Genomic DNA, 21,141 nt, shown 5'->3' with positions numbered 1-21,141 from the left:
GAGTAGATCAACCAAGGATCTACTACTCTGAAATCTGGAGAGGTTAAATGAATTGTTCAAGGTCACGTAAAGGTCAAATTGGATTCAACACTAAATCCTTTTACTTCAGAGCTTCTTTCTGCCATTTTCTGTGAGAGTACTTGCTTCAGTGCTAGGATCACTTTCAGCTCTTTATTCATACATCTTTATTTAGGGCAGGATCTTCAGATTAAATGTCAAATAAGGCTTAATGGAGGCAAAAAGAAAAAAAAGGACTCAGACTCAGAAATGCATTGTAGGACTTCCCTGGTGGCACAATGGTTAAGAATCCGCCTGCCAGTGCAGGGGACATGGGTCTGATCCCTGGTGGGGGAATATACCACATGCCACAGAGCAACTAAGCCCATGAGGCATAACTACTGAGCCGGCACTCTAGAGCCCGCAAGCCACAACTACTGAGCCCACGTGCCACAACTACTGAAGCCCACGCGCCTAGAGCCTGTGCTCCGCAACGAGAGAAGGCACTGCAATGAGAAGCCCGCACACCGTAACAAAGAGTAGCCCCCGCTCACCACAACTAGAGAAAGCCCGCATGCAGCAATGAAGACCCAATGCGGCCAAAAATAAATAAATGAATAAATAAATTTAAAAAAATGGAAATGCATTGTATTTCTGTTGCCACTTTCATTCATGAAATAATTATCAGTTTAAGAAAGTTATACATAAAAGCACCTGGAATATTCCCTGGCACAGTTCAGACTTCCTTTGTTTCTTCTTATCAGGAATTCTCATCAACATATTTTTACATAGTAGAACTACTCAGCAAGGCAAAAGTTTCCACTAAACAACCCAGGAAAAAAGTCTCCTAGGCATGAACGGTAGCTGATCTTTGCTCTTGATGCCATTCATTCTCTCTCTCAAAGCTCAGCTTGCAACTTTACCTCCCTCCATACCTGACTCATGTTGGTACATCTCCCCCACACTCTGCATTTCTAAATCCTGTCTGTTTTTTTGAAGCTCAGTTAAAATGCCACCTTCTCCACCAAGTGTTCCGTGATCTCTTGCAGACAGAAATCTGTTCTGATCCTCTGAACTCTCAGTATTTTAGTCATGCCTTTCCAATGGCATGGGGCCTTCTTCCTTCCATTTGTATTCCCCTTGTATTCATTCAATAAATATATACTGAACACATTTTATGTGGGAGGAATGTGGCAATAAGGCAATAAGGATGTTAACAAACCATATATGCAAGGGAATCATAGTAAATTAGGGGAGATAATTCAATAAGACTTTGCAATAAATTGAGTTATAGAAGCCCATAGGAGGGGCTCCCAAAAATTTATCATTGGGAGACTGTGAGAAGAGGTGGTATCGAGAACTCTGAAGATCAGTCAGAGAGGCCAGAGGAAGATTCCTCTAGGCAGTGGGGGTGAGGTGGGGGGTGTGGGGATGGGAGGGGAGGGGCAAAGCCCTGAAAAATCCTGAAATGAAAAAATAGTATGGCAGACTGGCATGTTTGCACATTTGAGGAAGTGCAAGTAGATCAGTATGGTGGTAATACAAGGAAGAAAAGAGAAGGGAGATGAGACTGGAGAACGAGAGAGAGGGAAAAAATGTACAATCTTTATGCTATAGTAAAAGATCCTAAATTTTATCCAAGGGGTTATAGAGAGACAAGAAAGGATTTTAAAGCAAGAGACTGACATATTGACGTGTTCATTTTAGAAAGATCATCCTTGGATCTTTGGGTAAGAGAACAGATAAGGAGGTGAGACCAGAAGCAAGGGGCTTCTACCACTTGGGGCTGCAGGAATCACCCAAGGGTAAGATATGGAGAGCAGTGGGATGGAGAGACAGGGCAATGTAAAATCAGTAGGGGCCTGAAACTCTAGAACTTGGTGACTTGATGTACAGGGTGAGGGAGAAGGAGGAAACAAGGATGACAGCAAGATTTCTGAGTTGGGCAAATGGATGAATGAATAGTAGTTCTACTATGAGAGGGAAGATGGGAAGTGAAGCTGGTTTGGGAGCTCACTAGAGAGCTAAAGATTTAGGAATCAATACCATATATATGAAATTAAAGCCACAGTAGTGCTAAAGACATCTAAATCTAAAGCTCTCTGCTAAACTCTAGAACCTCCTATCAAGGTGCTTTCTGGATGTGTCTCCTTCATTATCTCAAAGGCACCTTAAACTCAGAGTAACCTAAAAGGCACACATCATCATTCTCCCAAATCAAGAATATGATTCAGAGAAATCAAAGAAACAGAACCTTTTAAGGAGAATAGGAACGAAAAAATATTCACTAAAAATAGCACAAGGAGGTCTCCAGTGAACACAGCAATGGTAATTTCATTGGCTATGGGCACAGAAGCTGAAATGTAGTGGGCTGAAGAGTGAATGAGCGGTAAGAAAATGAAGACAACATGTATGGACAAATCTTTCAAGAAACTTGACTATTAAGGGGAAGAGTAAGGAGGGATATGGAATTACTAAGGTGGCTTCCAGCCTTGGCCGCACATTGGAATCACCTGGACAATTTTTTAAAATACTGACCCCTAGATCCTACCCTCAGATATTCCCCCATAATTCGTTTGGGATGCAGATTGGGCAATGAGAGTTTTGGAACTTCTGTGTAGCCAAGATTGAGAATGACTGGATTAGAAGAAAGATTGTTTCTTTCAACAGGTGAGAGAAATTTGAGACTATTTTCCTGGTGATAAGGAAAAGGCTATAGTGAAGGACAAAGGTTGAAGATTCAGAAGAGAGTGGGGAACTAATGGAAATAGGTCCCTGAGGTGGTGCAAGAGGATGGGATTCAGAGCAAGAGGAACGGATTAGGATTAAGCCACTCCCATTCTGACATGGTTGCAGTACAGGTAAAATTTTACTTTAGGCAGAGGTGGGGGGGAGATAAATAAGGTGATTACCATGTAATGGCTGTCAACTTTCTTTGCTAGGTAAGTAAGGCTCTCTGCCGAGAATGAGGGGAGAGTTGGTATGGTAGAGAATTTGAGGGGAATAAAAGTGATTTGAAATAGTCCTTGAAAAATGTGTCTTAGATAGCAACACTTCCCACCTAGACTATTATAATTACCTCCCACCTGATCTCCAGGGGTTTATTCTGGTCCTCCTTCAAATCTATTGACAGATAAGTTTTCTCAAATATAAATGGGATCATGACACTGCCCAATTTACTGCCATTCAATGGTTTCCCTTCACTTTTGGATAACATTTAAAACCTTTCACATGCATTTTAAGACCATTCATGATTTGGTCCTTGCATACTTCTCCAAACTCATCTTCCACTACTCTGGCCCTTACTTCCTATGCTCCAGTCACCTGAGCCCTCTCTAAATTCCTAGAAAGTATGATGCTTTCTAGCTTCAGAGCCTTGGGAGTGTTGTTTTCCTGGGTCTGAAACTCTTCCCCTCAACTCTTCACCTGACCACTCCTACTCAACTCTTTTGAGCCTCATTTGCAAAACCTCTTTCTTAGGAAAATCTTCCATGACTGCCCAGACTAAGTTATAGTTGCCTGTTACACATTGTCATGGTACTCTATACCGTACCTTCATGCCTTTATCATAGTGGTAAAAACTCATTTGTGGAAGTATGTGTTTAATGTCTACCTCTCCCACAAGTCTATAAACTTCATGAGGTAACTGCATTGGTCCTGTGACTACCACATTCCCAGGACCTCCAATTAATATCTGTTGAATCCTGAATGAACGGGAGAGAGAGGAATGCATAGGAGGACTGCTAGAAAGCACCAACAGAATGGTGGACATTGAACCATAAGTGTATGGTGGTGTCATCTGCAAGATTATAGGATTTTTCTTCACTAGCTGAGATCACCAATCCAGGTCAGAGAATGTAGATAATTAGATTGACCTATAAGCAGGTTTTGACAGGCACAATTTTTTAAAAAAGATAAGAAAACAAGGGAGTTTACCTTGGCTCAGGTAAGGTAAGACTTAGAACTCACTGGGCAGAATTTGTGATTTTTCTCTTTATATAGCCTTAGGCTTACACACTGCCTTGCACACGGCAGATACTCAGTAGATATTTGCTGAATGAGTTAATTACCACGTTTAAGACAGCATGTAGGGTATAAGCTGTGAGCCTGCTTTGAAAAAACAGAACATGTAACCATTGTTTGGGTTACTTCAGGGACCACATCTTCCTCAATTTTACTTAACTGTAGCAACTTTAAAGCTAGGTTCCGCTAAACTCTGTATTCTAGTTTGTTACTGTTTTTCAAACACTGCCCATCTCATGTTATCTGTTCCTTTTGCCTCTAATTTCTCCCTTCCATGTATTCATCTGGTTATAGTCATTATTCATCATGTAATTTGTTAGAACCTATTTTGTACAGAGTATATCTTCACTTTTTTTTTGGTTACTTGGTTTCTTACAAGTGTTTTACCTTCTTAAAGTCTAATTTAGGAGTGGGGGATGAAATGGGGGAGTCATCTCTCCTTGATTTAACCAAGCTTGAAGTAAAGTGTGGATATCTGCAGAGCACCTGCTCTCCTCTGACAAACAGAAAGGGAATCAAACAGAATGGCAGGATTAGAGTAAATTTCACATTTTCCTATCATGAAATCTAATTGATTATTTTCTTTGGAAAGGTCAGAGAATATAACTTTTATTGAGAAACACATTGAAGAATAGAACATTTTTATGAACTCTAAGTTATAAGCAACTTGACTACTTAAATGGTTTAAACATGTAAGATCATTCGAGGGAGGCTCAAGAGGGAGGTGATATGCGGATATATGTATACTTATAGCTGATTCACTTTGTTGTACAACAGAAACTAACACAACATTGTAAAGCAATTATATTCCAATAAAGATATTAAAAAAATTTTTTAAATAAACATCATTCAAGAATTGCAGCCTGTAGACTCATCAATTACATCACCACATTTCTTCTGCAATGTCGATAACAAATTGAACCCTTTAAATACCTTTGAGCCCATGTCCTCTCTTTCTTTTGCTATTTCTCTTTTCATCATCTCTTTCTCAAAGGCTCTTTTTTCTTGCTGAGATGCGAGTTCTTTCTCAAGCCGCTCTGTCTGCCTCTCCAGTTCATTCTTCAACTGTTCGCACTGGATTAAAGCCTGCCAGAATAAGACAGAGTGAAATGGGACCTTAGAATTTAGAAGAAATAAGGGGGAAATGAGACAATTAAGCTTTGATTTTATTTAAAATAGTTACAACTCACTGTAAAGTTAAAGTAAAGAATATTTTTATATTTGTTTGTCGACACCACTTACTGATTCATATGTTACATGTATTCAAATTTTACATGTATTCAAATGTTGTATTTATTCACGTATTTCAGTTTGCACAATTAAGGCTATATTAACTAATCAACTAAGAAAATTCAGGTAACAAACCTTGATAAGGGCCACAGAGGAGTCTGAATTTTATAAAAGGGGATCAGAAAAACCAAGTGTTCTAGTATTTTCAATTATATATCATGTTTATACTACAAGAAATATATAAGTATCTAATTTAACTGAGTTTTCATCTGGACATGGTTAAAAATTATTTGTACTCTAAATGATAAACAGATCAAAATTTTAAGATGAGATGTATTTATCATTACATACAGGCATTTATTGTTTAACATTATATAATAACTGAGTTTCCTTAAATATAAGTAAGATAAGATTTGGTTCACTCTCCTTACACACATAACTAAAGTAAAAATTAGGTAATAATCAAGTTTAGATAAGGAAAGGCTCAAAACAGCATTTACTACCTAGTTTTGTAAAATGAGAAGTGTTATATTTCATTTCTGGCAATTTAAAAGTCGATAATTGTCCTTTAGTTTAAATTTCCCACTCTGAATTTCCAGAAGTAAAATTGTCTCTAACTTCCTTTTGGCTATATTTACAATATCGTTATGCATAACACACAATAATAAACTAAATTCAAAATCTCAAGAAAAAAATAAAATTAAGGTGCTTGACATAGAAAATCTGAGTCATACTGTGGTGTCTTAGTCTCATCCCAGTGGCTCCTCATAATATCCTCCTCACTCAACCTCTACGTGTTCCCCCGAATTGAGAGAAAGAAACTCAAGTCTCATATGACTTATATACTATGTAATTATAATTTGATAGTCACAGTTGTTGTTAATGGAGATGGAAGCAGTCTCAGTGAAGCACTGTAAGCTCTAGGCATTGCTATGCTTCCCTCTGGTGAAAGCTATAATAAATATAGACAATAAATATCTAGGATATGTGAATTTTCTTCTTTTTATCATGAGAGCATTAAACCCTAATTTCTTTCAAAGTCTTCTGGAAATGTTCTATACTCCTAGGCATAAAAAAATGAGGATAAAATGCAACTGTCCCAGATTAACTGATAAGCAAATAAAATGCCTGAAAAAAGATTCTCCTAGGGAGTTACTCCCAAGTCCAATTCTAGTTGAAAATGTCTGGAAAATAAAATTTTACATTAGATTTTAAAAGAAATGGAAAAGCATAATTTTTCTATAATTTAAACCCTTGGAGCTTGAAATACTATGAATTAGAGATTTTTGCGCTTAGAACACAATTGCTCTTGTGTAAAATATTTTTTATGAACCTAATAAAAATGTTCATAATGTTCACTGATATATGAATATCATGAAGGGCTAAAATTATTATGGAGTATAAACTAATATATTTAATCAGAAGGTTTTTCATTGAATAAAAACTCAGGAATCAACCTTATTAGGTACAGGAACAGTGGAAGGAACTGCTGAAGATCAGGCTAACATGAAGAGCAACTAAAGAGTCAATTCAAAGAATTCAATCAATTCAAGAACAGGGAACAGTACATGATCTTGACAGGTAAGAGGCCTAATGCTAAGATGATATAAACAAAAAGCACAAGTGAGAAGTTGTAAATCACTTAAACAAAACCGTTGCTGGAGCCTTGGTTTCGTGGATGGCCTTCTATGAGGAGTAGCCACCACTGAGAGGTGATGGTGAGTATGAAAGCAGTAATGAAACACTGAATAAAAATATTAGGTTAAAAACTGGATATTGATCACTCTCGGTTTGTAGCCAATGATTCCATATAAAATAGCTTTTGCTTTTATTTGTTTTGATTTTAATATATATGTCTAGTCACAATGAAGAAAATATTAAGTAACATTTGGAATTAGAAAAGTCATTTAATCTTACAATGGTCCTCATATACACGATCTGGGTTTACTAAATAAATATTTATACATTCTTTCCATTAAAGCCTTGTCTTTTAATTCTAAGACTCACTCTCCTAGTTTTCAGAATCCCAGATGACTCAGTACTCCCTGATTATACTCCATATAATCATTCAGTAAAGGCATATAACCGAATCGTCAAAGACTATTGACCAAAAAGTTCGTTTGTGTTTTTCCGTAAGATGTTTGGCCAACCCAATTAACTGATAGATCTTCACAGGTGACCAAGTTAGTTTGGGATCTGCGGCTGCCATTTCTCCTAGTAGTTCCCAAGGTCGTGGTTCCTTCCTTTCCCTGAGCACAATCCCTTTCTTGGTGGAAATGGCTGTAGGTCTTCGGGAGTTCGGGATTTACACAACCCTCACCCTCCAGTAGACTCAATCTTCAAAGGGCCTTTTCTCTTCTGGGAAATTTATTTGTGGTCATTCTTAGCTGGCCACAGTAACACATTTTTCAAAACATAATTTATTGGACTTGATATTCCCAGTCCTAGTTTTATTAAACCAAAAAGTATGCACTACTATCTTAATGGAGTCAAAACATTTTCCAAAATAAATTTGTACCTAGTCAACTCAATTCTTAAAATAGGGAAACTCTTTAGGAAATATAAAAGTCCTTCCCAAGTGCTAGGGTTAGGTTCCTAGATATCCTTGTGATCAAAGAATTCATGATTATAGGATTAAAGAATTATGAGGAATAATACAGTCCACACTTATGAACATAAACTTAAAAATTTATGAAAATGCTTTCATTTTTATGAAATATAGCCCACAAAATAAAAATGATTTTCAGCATGTTTTAGGCATTTACTTTAAAAATAATGCACACTAGTGATTATTAATTTATAAACTCGTCCTTACTAGGAACCTATCAGTCAGTCTATCCCTATCTCCCATTTTCAATATATTTATAATTTGTTTTTGTCTTGTGGGAGATAGTGTACATATCGAGAAACATTATATTCTACATTTGTGCTTGCAATCAAATGCTCAAGGCTTTTCTGATTTTCCTTTTACTTCGGGTTTCTAATTCTTGCCTTTCTGATTCCGCTGTAGTCTAAGGAAAACAATAATTTGAATACTTAAAAAGGAAAAAAAAAGTTTGGGGGGACATTTATTCAACCTTCTGGATTGGTATTTTTTTAAAAATATTTCTTTAGAGGATTATCTCATTATAGATATGCTCATGGGAACATCATGCCAAAGCCAACAATTTCCCTTCCAATAGAGGCAGGCAGGTCTAAGGCCTAGTTAACCTTTTTATCTTGTAGCTTTACCAAAACATCACTGCAAAAACCTCTACTTTTCTACGTTTATTTATTCCCAGGTTAATTTTTTCTCCCTTTTAAAATTATTCCCAGTTGTAATGACTTGCAAATTTCAAAGAAAAACAAAAACATTTATTGATCACTTACTGTGTGCCATATACTTTCCTAAATGGCTTACATGGATTAATTTATTTAACTCTCTCACTGAATTTTAAGTGGCTTTTATCACTCTGTTGATAAGAAACTGAGGCTTTGAGACATTAAGTAACTTGCCCAAGAGCACAGACCTAGAAAGTGACAGAATAGGGATTTGATCCAAAGAAGTTACACAACTGAATCCATGCATGGCATTATAATTTTCTCATGTTATAGATTTATTTTCTGATAAAATTCTCAGGTGCTTTCATTGCCACTGTAAAAGTATATATAGTCTGTCCTCCTTATCTGCAGGTTCTGTATTCACAGTTTCTGCATCCAAGGTTTCAACCAGTCACAGACTTCTGTCCTGGAACCAATCTCCCATGGATAAAGAGGGAGGACTGAATATGATATGACATGATATAATACAATATTAATGTAACGTAATGTAATTGCTTCTACTTATTTAGCATGCAATATGCAAAATAGAACACTAGATGGCAACAAATGTTAAGGAACTAAAAGAAGAAAGTAACCATTTCGTAACTCAGTAATAAAGTAGTTGGTTTTAAAATTAAAATATGTATGCTGTTTCACTTTTTAATCTCAGAAAGCAAAATTCCTAATACTTTTTTTTTACATCCTTATTGGAGTATAATTGCTACAATGTTGTGTTAGTTTCTGCTGTACAACAAAGTGAATCAGCTATATGTATACATATATCCCCATATCCCCTCCCTCTTGAGCCTCCCTCCCACCCTTCCTCTCCTACCCGTCTAGGTCGTCACAAAGCACCGAGCTGATCTCCCTGTGCTATGCAGCTGCTTCCCACTAGCCATCCATTTTACATCTGGTAGTGTATATATGTCAATGCTACTCTCTCACTTCATCCCAGCTTCCCCTTCCCCCCCGGCGTCCTCAAGTCCATTCTCTACATCTGCGTCTTTATTCCTGTCCTGCTACTAGGTTCATCAGTACCATCCTTCTAGATTCCATATATACACGTTAGCATATGGTATTTGTTTTTCTCTTTCCGACTTACTTCACTCTTTATGACAGACTGTAGGTCCATCCACCTCACTACAAATAACTCAATTTCATTTCTTTTTATGGCTGAGTAATATTCCACTGTATGTATGTGCCACATCTTCTTTATCCATTCATCTGTCAATGGATATTTAGGTTGCTTCCATGCCCTGACTATCGTAAATAGTGCTGCAATGAACATTGTGGTACATGACTCTTTTTGAATTATGGTTTTCTCAGGGTATGTGCCCAGTAGTGGGATTGCTGGGTCGTATGGTAGTTCTATTTGTAGTTTTTTAAGGAACCTCCATACTGTTCTCCATAGTGGCTGTATCAATTTACATTCCCACCAACAGTGCAGGAGGGTTCTCTTTTCTCCACACCCTCTCCAGCATTTATTGTTTGTAGATTTTTTGATGATGGACATTCTGACCAGTGTGAGATGATACCTCATTTTGGTTTTGATTTGCATTTCTCTAATAATTAGTGATGTCGAGCATCTTTTCATGTGTTTGTTGACAATCTGTAAATCTTCTTTGGAGAAATGTCTATTTATGTCTTCTGCCCATTTTTGGATTGGGTTGTTTTTTTGATATTGAGCTGCATGAGCTGCTTGTATATTTCAGAGATTAATCCTTTGTCAGTTGCTTCGTTTGCAAATACTTTCTCCCCTAATATGTTTAAATATACCTTAGAGATAAAAATTACCAGACTTGCACCGCAGTTTGTAAACTGCTTAGAAATCAATCCTTGAATTATTACTAACTCAGTGAAAAATAGATTTACAATACACAATAGCCTTTCTAGTTCTTAACCATTAAGATTTTAAAAGCATTAATTACAAAAATTCATACTAATATTTAAAGCTAATAATTAACTTTACTTCAGTTCAACATTTATTGTACAATTAATATGTAAATGGCCATGTGAAGAATACAATGATAGATGTCACAGACCTGGTTTTTAAGGTCTTTTGGTGGAGAGGGCTATGTAAACAGCCACAAAAATTATACACAGCTCACTAGGAATACAGAGAAGGAAGAGATTAATTCAAACAAGAAGGTGCTGGGGAAAACTTCTGGGAAGACTGCCATCTGAGTTGCCCCTCATAGAATAAATAGATACTTCACAGATGGATACAGTGCAGAAAAATACAGCATGAGCAAATTCATGGAAATAGTCAATTGTAGGTCACGTTATAGAAACAGCACAGGTTATATGAAAACTTGTAGTGAAAGATAAGGCTAGAAAAGTTAGAGTGGGACCATATGGTGAAAGATCTGGAAGGTCATGCTAAGGATTTGTCTTTTATTCTACTGCAAGAAGAGAGCTGCCTGAACAGGAAGATTTACAGTTTAGGAAAACTTTGGCAGCAATGTGAAAGATATACTGGAATTGAAAGAGACCTGAGGGAGACCAATTAGAAGGCTATTGCAATAGGCCGCATAAGAATATGTGAAGACTTGAACCAGAGCAGGAGTATAGGAATGGAAGCTGCGGGCATAACTTAGTAGGGGTTTTTGAAGAGATGGTGAGAGTTTGATAACTGATTGGATGTTGAGAGTGAGGAATGGGTAGGACCCAAGATATTTTAAACGTTCCAAGCCAGGGCTGTTGGTAAGATGATAATGCCATTATCTGAAAAAAGATAATAGAGAAAATTGTAGAAGGAAAAGGAGTGATGGAGAGTAAGGAGGAGAGAATTTACAATTTGGTGGTGTAGAGTTTCAGATGCTAATGGCATATCATCCATATAAAGAGGTCTAGTAGCAGCAAGAAATGTAGGTCTGGGGCACAGAGGAGTTCTTAGAGCTAAAGGCACAATGTGGGGGTAGTCAAGTGAGGGGGAGACACAAAGTCCTGGAAATTAGGGCAACATGGCTGGACGGCTAGGAACTGACTGAGGAATGTATGCATTCTAGGCTTGTGGAAAACAAGTTAAAAGACAAGCGGAAGAGTAGACAAGAGCAATGCAAAGAGGACCCACAGAGTGAAACATCAGATTAATCAAGGGGAAATGATGATATGTTATGCTAGTACAGTTAATGTCTTCCTGGAGTTGGGTCAAATGAGGAATGAGATGAAGTCACTGGGTTTAGTAATCAGGAAGTGACTGGTGACCATAATGTGACCAATTCAGTAGCATGAAATCAGACTACAATTTGTTAAAAGCCTGACTGCAATGTGTTCAGAAGTGAATGGAAAGCTACAAAGGTAAAAACAATGGAGAAGGAAGGATGGAAGATACAAGAAAGATGTGATAACAAATGTCTCAATGTCCCTGAAACCCTGGAAGTAGGAGATATCAAGAACTTAGAGAGATTCATCTTGGGAAGTAAGAGGACCAGATAAGCAAGAAAAAAATGAGAAGACACATTTGAGGGATGAGAAAGTGTTCATGAGGCTCTTGTCAGTTGGTTGTGATCTCAGTAAAGTAGGTTAGCTATTGAGAGTGAGGTGCTAAGAGTGGAGTTGGGAAAGTGAAGAAAGTGGAATTCCTGTCTAGTCTAAAGTACATGTGGTAGGGAGACCTTCAAGAAGGTGGAGGAGTAAGACGTGGAGATCACCTTCCTCCCCACAAATACATCAGAAATACATCCACATGTGGAACAACTCCTACAGAACACCTATTGAACGCTGGCACAAGATATCAGACTTCCCAAAAGATGCCCTCAGGCGACCTACACGCAGAGGCGGGGCCAAAGCCAAAGCTGAACCCCAGGAGCTGTGCGACCAAAGAAGAGAAAGGGAAATCTTTCCCAGCAGCCTCAGGAGCAGCAGATTAAATCTCCACAATCAACCTGATGTACCCTGCATCTGTGGAATACCTGAATAGGCAATGAATCATCCTAAAATTGAGATGGTGGACTTTGGGAGCAACTGTAGACTTGGGGTTTGTTTTCTGCATCTCATTTGTTTCTGGTTTTATGTTTATCTTAGTTTAGTATTTAGAGTTTATTAATCATTGGTAGATTTGTTTATTGATTTGGTTGCTTTCTTCCTCCTTTTTTAATATATATAGATATATGTATTTTTTTCCTTTTTCTCTTTTTGTGAGTGTGTATGTATATGCTTCTTTGTGTGATTTTCTCTGTATAGCTTTGCTTTTACCATTTGTCCTAGGGTTCTATCTATCCGTTTTTTGTTTTGTTTTTTTGTATAGTTTTTAGTGCTTGTTATTGGTGGATTTGTTTTTAGGTTTGGTTGCTCTCCTCTTTTTTTCTTTTTTATTACTTTAAAATTTTTTTTACTTTTAATAATTTTTTATTTTAATAATATTATTTTATTTTACTTTTTTCTTTCTTTCTTTCTTTTTTTCTCCCTTTTCTTCTGAGCCATGTGGCTGACAGGGTCTTGGTGCTCCGGCCGGGTGTCAGGCCTGTGCCTCTGAGGTGGGAGAGCTGAGTTCAGGACATTGGTCCACCAGAGACCTCCTGGCTCCATGTAATATCAAACAGCGAAAGCTCTCCCAGAGATCTCCATCTCAAGGCTAAGACTTAGCTCCACTCAATGACCAGCAAGCTCCAGTGCTGGACACCCAATGCCAAACAACTAGCAAGAGAGGAACACAACCCCATCCATTAGCAGAGAGGCTGCCTAAAATCATAATAACATCACAGACACCCCAAAATACACCACTGGACGTGGTCCTGCCCAACAGAAAGACAAGATCCAGCCTCATCCACCAGAACACAGGCAATAGGCCCCTCCACCAGGAAGCCTACGCAACCCACTGAACCAACCTTAGCCACTGAAGGAAGACACGAAAAACAGCAGGAACTACGAACCTGCAACCTGCAAAAAGGAGACCCCAAACACAGTAAGTTAAGCAGAATGAGAAGACAGAGAAACACACAGCAGATGAAGGAGCAAGGTAAAAACCCAACAGACCAAACAAATGAAAAGGAAATAGGCAGTCTACCTGAAAAAGAATTCAGAGTAATGATAGTAAAGATGATCCAAAATCTTGGCAATAGAATGGAGAAAATACAAGAAACGTTTAACAAGGACCTAGAATAACTAAAGAGCAAAGACACAATGATGAACAACACAATAAATGAAATTAAAAATTCTCTGGAAAGAATCAATAGCTGAATAACTGAGGCAGAGGAATGGATAAGTGACCTGGAAGATAAAATAGTGGAAATAACTACTGCAGAGCAGAATAAAGAAAAAAAAAATGAGAAGAATTGAGAACAGTCCTAGAGACCTCTGGGACAACATTAAACACAACAGCATTCGAATTATAGGGGTCCCAGAAGAAGAAAAGAAAAAGAAAGGGACTGAGAAAATATTTAAAGAGATTATAGTTGAAAAATTCCCTAATATGGGAAAGGAAATAGTCAATCGAGTCTAGGAAGCTCAGAGAGTCCCATACAGGGTAAATCCAAGGAGAAACATGCCAAGACTCATATTAATCAAACTATCAAAAATTAAATACAAAGAAAAAATATTCAAAGCAGCAAGGGAAAGACAACAAATAACATACAAGGGAATCCCCATAAGGTTAACAGCTGATCTTTCAGTAGAAACTCTGTAAGCCAGAAGGGAGTGGCAGGACATATTTAAACTGATGAAAGGGAAAAACCTACAACCAAGATTACTCTACCCAGAAAGGATCTCATTCAGATTCGACGGAGAAATTAAAACCTTTACAGACAAGCAAAAGCTAAGAGAATTCAGCACCACCAAACCAGTTTTACAACAAATCCTAAAGAAACTTCTCTACGCAGGAAACACAAGAGAAGGAAAAGACCTACAATAACAAACCCAGAACAATTATGAAAATGGTAATAGGAACATACATATCGATAATTACCTTAAATGTAAATGGATTAAATGCTTCAGCCAAAAGACACAGAATGGCTGAATGGATACAAAAACAATACCCATATATATGCTGTCTACAAGAAACCTACTTCGGACCTAGGGACACATACAGACTGAAAGTGAGGGGATGGAAAAAGATATTCCAGGCAAATGGAAATCAAAAGAAAGCTGCAGTAGCAATTCTCATATCAGAAAAAATAGACTTTAAAATAAAGACTATTACAAGAGACCAAGAAGGACACTACATAATGATCAAGGGATCAATCCAAGAAGAAGACATAACAATTGTAAATATTTATGCACCCAACATAGTAGCACCTCAATACATAAGGCAAATGCTAACAGCCATATAAGGGGAAATCGATGGTAACACAATCATAGTAGGGGACTTTAACACGCCACTTTCACCAATGGACAGATCATCCAAAATGAAAATAAATAAGGAAACACAAGCTTCAAATGATACACTAAACAAGATGGACTTAATTGATATTTATGGGGCATTCCGTCCAAAAACAACAAAATACACTTTCTTCTCAAGTGCTCATGGAATATTCTCCAGGATTGATCATACCTTGGGTCACAAATCAAGTCTTGGTAAAATTAAGAAAACTGAAATCATATCAACTATCTTTTCTGACCACAATGCTATGAGAGTAGATATCAATTACAGGAAAAAAAAACTGTAAAAAAATACAAACACATGGAGGTTAAACAAAACACTACTAAATAACCAACAAATCAGTGAAGAAATCAAAGAGGAAATCAAAAAATACTTAGAAACAAATGACAATGAAAACACGATGACCCAAAACCTATGGGATGCAGCAAAAGCAGTTCTAAAAGGGAAGTTTATAGCAATACAATCCGACCTCAAGAAACAAGAAACATCTCAAATAAATCACCTAACCTTACACCTAAAGCAATTAGAGAAAGAAGAACAAAAAAACCCCAAAGTTAGCAGAAGGAAAGACATCATAAAGATCAGATCAGAAATAAATGAAAAAGAAATAAAGGAAACAATAGCAAAGATCAATAAAACTAAAAGCCGGTTCTTTGAGAAGATAATCAAAATTGATAAACCATTAGCCAGACTCATTAAGAGAAAAAAGGAAAAGACTCATATCAATAGAATTAGACATGAAAAAGGAGAAGTAACAACTGACACTGCAGAAAAACAAAGGATCATGAGAGATTACTACAATCAACTATATGCCAATAAAATGGACAACCTGGAAGAAATGGACAAATTCTTAGAAAAGCACAACTTTCTGAGACTGAACCAGCAAGAAATAGAAAATATAAACAGACCAATCACAAGCACTGAAATTGAGACTGTGATTAAAAATCTTCCAACAAACAAAAGCCCAGGACCAGATGGCTTTACAGGCGAATTCTATCAAACATTTAGAGAACAGCTAACACCTATCTTTCCCAAACTCTTCCAAAATATAGCAGAGGGAGGCATACTCCCAAACTCATTCTACGAGGCCACCATCACCCTGATACCAAAACCAGACAAAGATATCACAAAGAAAGAAAACCACAGGCCAATATCACTGATGAACATAGATCCTCAACAAAATACTACCAAACAGAATTCAACAGCACATTAAAAGGATCATACACCATGATCAAGTGGGGTTTATCCCAGGAATGCAAGGGTTCTTCAATATACGCAAATCAATCAATGTGATATTAGCAAATTGAAGGAGAAAAACCATATGAACATCTCAATAGATGCAGAAAAAGCTTTTGACAAAATTCAACACCCATTTATGATAAAAACCCTCCAGAAAGTAGGCATAGAGGGAACTTACCTCAACATAATGAATGCCATATATGACAAACCCACAGCCAATGTCGCTCTCAATGGTGAAAAACTGAAACCATTTCCACTAAGATCAGGAACAAGACAAGGTTGTCCACTCTCACCACTGTTATCGAACATAGCTTGGTAAGTTTTAGCCACAGCAATCAGAGAAGAAAAAGAAATAAAAGGAATCCAAATCGGAAAACAAGAAGTAAAGCTGTCACTGCTTGCAGATGACATGATACTATACACAGAGAATCCTAAAGATGCCACCAGAAAACTACTAGAGCTAATCAATGAATTTGGTAAAGTAGCAGGATACAAAATTAATGCACAGAAATCTCTTGCATTCCTATACACTAATGACGAAAAATCTGAAAGAGAAATTAAGTAAACACTCCCATTTACCACTGCAACAAAAAGAATAAAAGCTAGAAATAAACCTACCTAAGGAGACAAAAGACCTGCATGCAGAAAACTATAAGATACTGATAAAAGAAATCAAAGATGATACAAACAGATGGAGAGATATACCATGTTCTTGGATTGGAAGAATCAACATTGTCAAAATGAGTATACTACCCAAAGCAATCTACAGATTCAGTGCAATCCCTATCAAATCACCAATGGCATTTTTCACAGAAGTATAACAAAAAATTTCACAATTTGTATGGAAACACAAAAGACCCTGAATAGCCAAAGCAATCTTGAGAAAGAAAAACGGAGCTGGAAGAATCAGGCTGACTTCAGACTATACTACAAAGCTACAGTAATCAAGACAGTATGGTACTGGCACAGAAACAGAAATATAGACCAATGGAACAGGATAGAAAGCCCAGAGATAAAACCATGCACATATGGTCACCTTATTTTTGATAAAGGAGGCAAGAATGAACAATGGAGAAAAGACAGCTTCTTCAATAAGTGGTGCTGGGAGAACTGGACAGCTACATGTAAATGAATGAAATTAGAACACTCCCTAACACCATACACAAAAATAAACTCAAAATGGATTAAAGACCTAAATGTAAGGCCATACACCATAAAACTCTTAGAGGAAAACATAGGCAGAACACTCTATGACATAAATCACAGCAAGATCCTTTTGACCCACCTCCTAGAGTAATGGCAATAAAAATAAAAATACACAAATGGGACCTAATGAAACTTAAAAGCTTTTGCACAGAAGAGGAAACCATAAACAAGACGAAAAGACAACGCTCAGAATGAGAGAAAATATTTGCAAATGAAGCAACTGACAAAGGATTAATCTCCAAAATTTACAAGCAGCTCATGCAGCTCAATATCAAAACAACAAACAACCCAATCCAAAAATGGGCAGAAGACCTAAATAGGCATTTCTCCAAAGAAGATATACAGATTGCCAACAGACACATGAAAGGATGCTCAACATCACTAATCATTAGAGAAATGGAAATCAATACTACAATGAGGTATCACCTCACACTGGTCAGAATGGCCATCATCAAAAAATCTACAAACAATAAATGCTGGAGAGGGTGTGGAGAAAAGGGAACCCTCTTGCACTGTTGGTGGGAATGTAAATTGATACAGCCACTATGGAGAGCAGTATGGAGGTTCCTTTAAAAACTAAAAATAGAACTACCATACGACCCAGCAATCCCACTACTGGTCATATACCCTGAGAAAACCATAATTCAAAAAGAGTCATGTACCACAATGTTCATTGCAGCTGTATTTACAATAGCCAGGACATGGAAGCAACCTAAGTGTTCATCGACAGATTAATGGATAAAGAAGATGTGGCACATATATACAATGGAATATCACTCAGCCATAAAAAGAAACGAAATTGAATTATTTGTAGTGAGGTGGATGGACGGAGAGTCTGTCATACAGCGTGAAGTAAGTCAGAAAGAGAAAAACAAATACCGTATGCTAACACATATATACGGAATCTAAAGAAAAAAAAAAAAGTTCTGAAGAACCTAGGGGCAGGACAGGAATAAAGACACAGACATAGAGAATGGACTTGAGGACATGGGGAGGGGGAAGGGTAAGCTGGGACGAAGTGAGAGAGTAGCATGGACATATATACACTACCAAATGTAAAATAGATAGCTAGTGGGAAGCAGTCGTATAGCACAGGGAGATCAGCTCTGTGCTTTGTGACCACCTAGAGGGGTGGGATAGGGAGGGTGGTAGGGAGACACAAGAGGGAGGAGAAATGGGGATATATGTATATGTATAGCTGATTCACTTTGTTATAAAGCAGAAACTAACACACCATTGTAAAGCAGTTATATTCCAATAAAGATGTTAAAAAATATAAAATAAAATAAAATTTAGAAAAGTATATGTGGTAGTCAACTGCAAAGAAAAGGATTGCTAAACAGTACTTATACACTGAAGGTGACCGGTATTACTCCCCTGTGGAATTCATTCTGTTGCTTTCTTACATGGCTTCCCTCAGTAACACTTGATAGGCTGAAAATGATAGGAAAGACATGTATGATTTGGCTTAACTTTCACTTGGCACTGGTAAAGTAGTTAAATTGGAAAGGTAAGAATAACAGAATTCTAGAGTGTTACTGAGAGCACACTGCAATTCCCTTAGCGGATATTTACTGAGTACCTATTACTTACCAAACACTATGTAAGATACTATGGATTTAATAGTGACAAGATGGACAAGTCACTTCCTGCCAGAGAGTTTAACGTTTAATGAAAGATACAGACAAATAGCCAATAAAAATACATTTTGATAAATGCTGTAATGAGTAGTTCTCAACTGGGGGCAATTCTGCACCACCCCCCTCGGGGTCATGTGGCAGTGTCTGGAGATATCTTTGGTTATCAGAACTTGGGGGAGAGGGATGTGCTACTGGCATCTAGTGGGTAGAGGCCAGGGATGCTGCTAAATATCCTATAACGTGGAGGACAATCTCTAAAACAAAGAATTATGTACATCAAAATGTCAATCATGCCAAGGTTGAGAAACCCTGCTCTAAAAGTACATAAGAGGTACATCAAATCTAGACATGGGAGATCAGAGATTTTCTAGAGACAGTGGCATGAAGGATGAAGACAATATCCAAGCAATGGTGTGGAGAAGAATTTGCATGGCATGTACAGAGACCCAGAGGCTAGAAAATGCATGGCATAAACAGAGGGATTAATAGCCATCACCATCACCACAACTACTTATTGAAGAAATATTTTGTGCCAGAGTTTCTATAAGATAACAGATATAAATTTTAAAATACAGTCCTCATTAAAATCCTATGTGTCAGATATTATTTCCATTTCACAGATGAAGAAAAACTGAGGCACAGAGAATTAAATAACTTGCCCATGGTCACACAGCTGGTGAATGGTGGAGCTAGAAGTTGAATCTAGGTCTCGCTAACTCTACTAAGACCATGCCCAACCTCTAAATTCTACTGCCTTTCCAAGCTGACAGGGGCTGAGTCTGTTGGAGGAGACTAATAAGTGACACTAAAGGGTCGAAAGGAAGCACATTAGGACAGACCTCATAAGCATGTGAAGTAGTCTGGAGATTACCCTGAAGGCAGTGGGAAATCACTGATGGATTTTAAATCAGAGTCACATGATCAAATGTGCTTTGAAGAAAGATCACTTCTAGCTGCATTGTAGGGAATGGAGTGAAGGAAAAGAGACAAGGGATGTTACACTTCATGAATCCAGAGATTATGGTATCCTGAACAAGAAAGGTGACAGTGAGGAAAGAATTCAAGCAAACTTCAGGGATTAAAACTCCTATTTAGTGATTGGTTGGAAGCCAAAGGAGAGGATGACATCCAGGTTCCCTATCAGGGCATGTCAGTGGACAAAACTGCCATTCAGTGAGTAGAGAGCACAGCTGTTTTGATGAAGTGATTATAATGAATTTAGTTTGAGATCGTAAAATTCACATCTAAATGGAAAGGGAAGAGGAACAGCCTGAAGATAATAGATAAAATGAGATATGAGAGGAGGTAGAAGAACTGGAGGCAGTTATGAGGACACTGAGTAGATTTAACTGAGATAGGGAGGAAGAGAAAAGGCTCTGGTCAGAGAGATCAGTTTTAGAGCTTGAGATCTCGTGGACCCTTCAGTTCATGTGGGAGTTACAGAAGAACAGAGAAAATGTTAGAGTTAAGGAAAGCAAAGTGTGTCGGGACTAAGGTGTTGCATATGTTAACAGTATGGATGTGGAAACCTTTCAGAATGATGAAAAGAGATAAAGTAGAGGGTTCTATGGACTGAATGTTTGTGCCTCTCCAAAAGTCACATGTAGAAACCTAACCCCCAATATGATGGAATTAGATGGTGGGCCCTATGGGAGGTGATTAGGTCATGAAGGTGGAACCCTCATGAATGGGATTAGTGCCCTTATAAAATAGACTTCAAAGAGTTCCCTTGCCCCTTCCACCATGTGAAGACACAGTGAGAAGATAGCTGTTTATGAACCAGAAAGTGAGCTCTCACCAAACACCGAATCTGCTGGTGCCTTGATCTTGGACTTCTCAGAACTGTGAGAAATAAATGTTTATTGTTTAAGCCACCCTGTCTAAGGTGTCTTTGTTATAGCAGCCTGAAAGGACATAGACAAGGGGGAAAAGTGTCAGAGGCTAAAGCTCTTAAAAAGTGTCAAAGATCTTAGAACTATTTTATAAACCCAAGTGATGGATGATTTTCTTTAAAAAAAAATGTCAAATAATGTCTTCCAGATTGAGAGTTTATATTGATTAAAATTATGGAGAGGAGAATCAACGATGATTTCAAAGAGAAGTGGTAACCTAATTTCAAAGAGGAGTTAGGAGTAGGTACTAAAGCAAAGGCCTGGAAACGGCAGTATGGGGTGATATGAATGCTGA

The 21,141-nt window shown here is 37.6% G+C and overlaps 1 protein-coding gene across 10 annotated transcripts in view; it reads right to left on the bottom strand.

Moving 5' to 3' along the window:
• The window catches only part of SDCCAG8 (SHH signaling and ciliogenesis regulator SDCCAG8), a 282,699-nt gene that overhangs the window by 173,463 nt on the left and 88,095 nt on the right, over window positions 1–21,141 (bottom strand). For all 10 annotated transcript variants that reach the window (XM_068541682.1, XM_068541678.1, XM_068541681.1 and 7 more), the window contains one exon: window positions 4,954–5,106. In XM_068541682.1, the coding sequence (XP_068397783.1) occupies window positions 4,954–5,106 (153 nt within the window). The remainder of the gene's footprint in view (window positions 1–4,953; window positions 5,107–21,141) is intronic.

Source organism: Eschrichtius robustus, chromosome 3 (assembly GCF_028021215.1).
Source record: "Eschrichtius robustus isolate mEscRob2 chromosome 3, mEscRob2.pri, whole genome shotgun sequence".
NCBI classification, from domain to species: Eukaryota; Metazoa; Chordata; class Mammalia; order Artiodactyla; family Eschrichtiidae; genus Eschrichtius; species Eschrichtius robustus.
The sequence above is the reverse complement of the archived record's forward strand: the minus strand, read 5'-3'. Positions and strand labels throughout refer to the sequence as shown.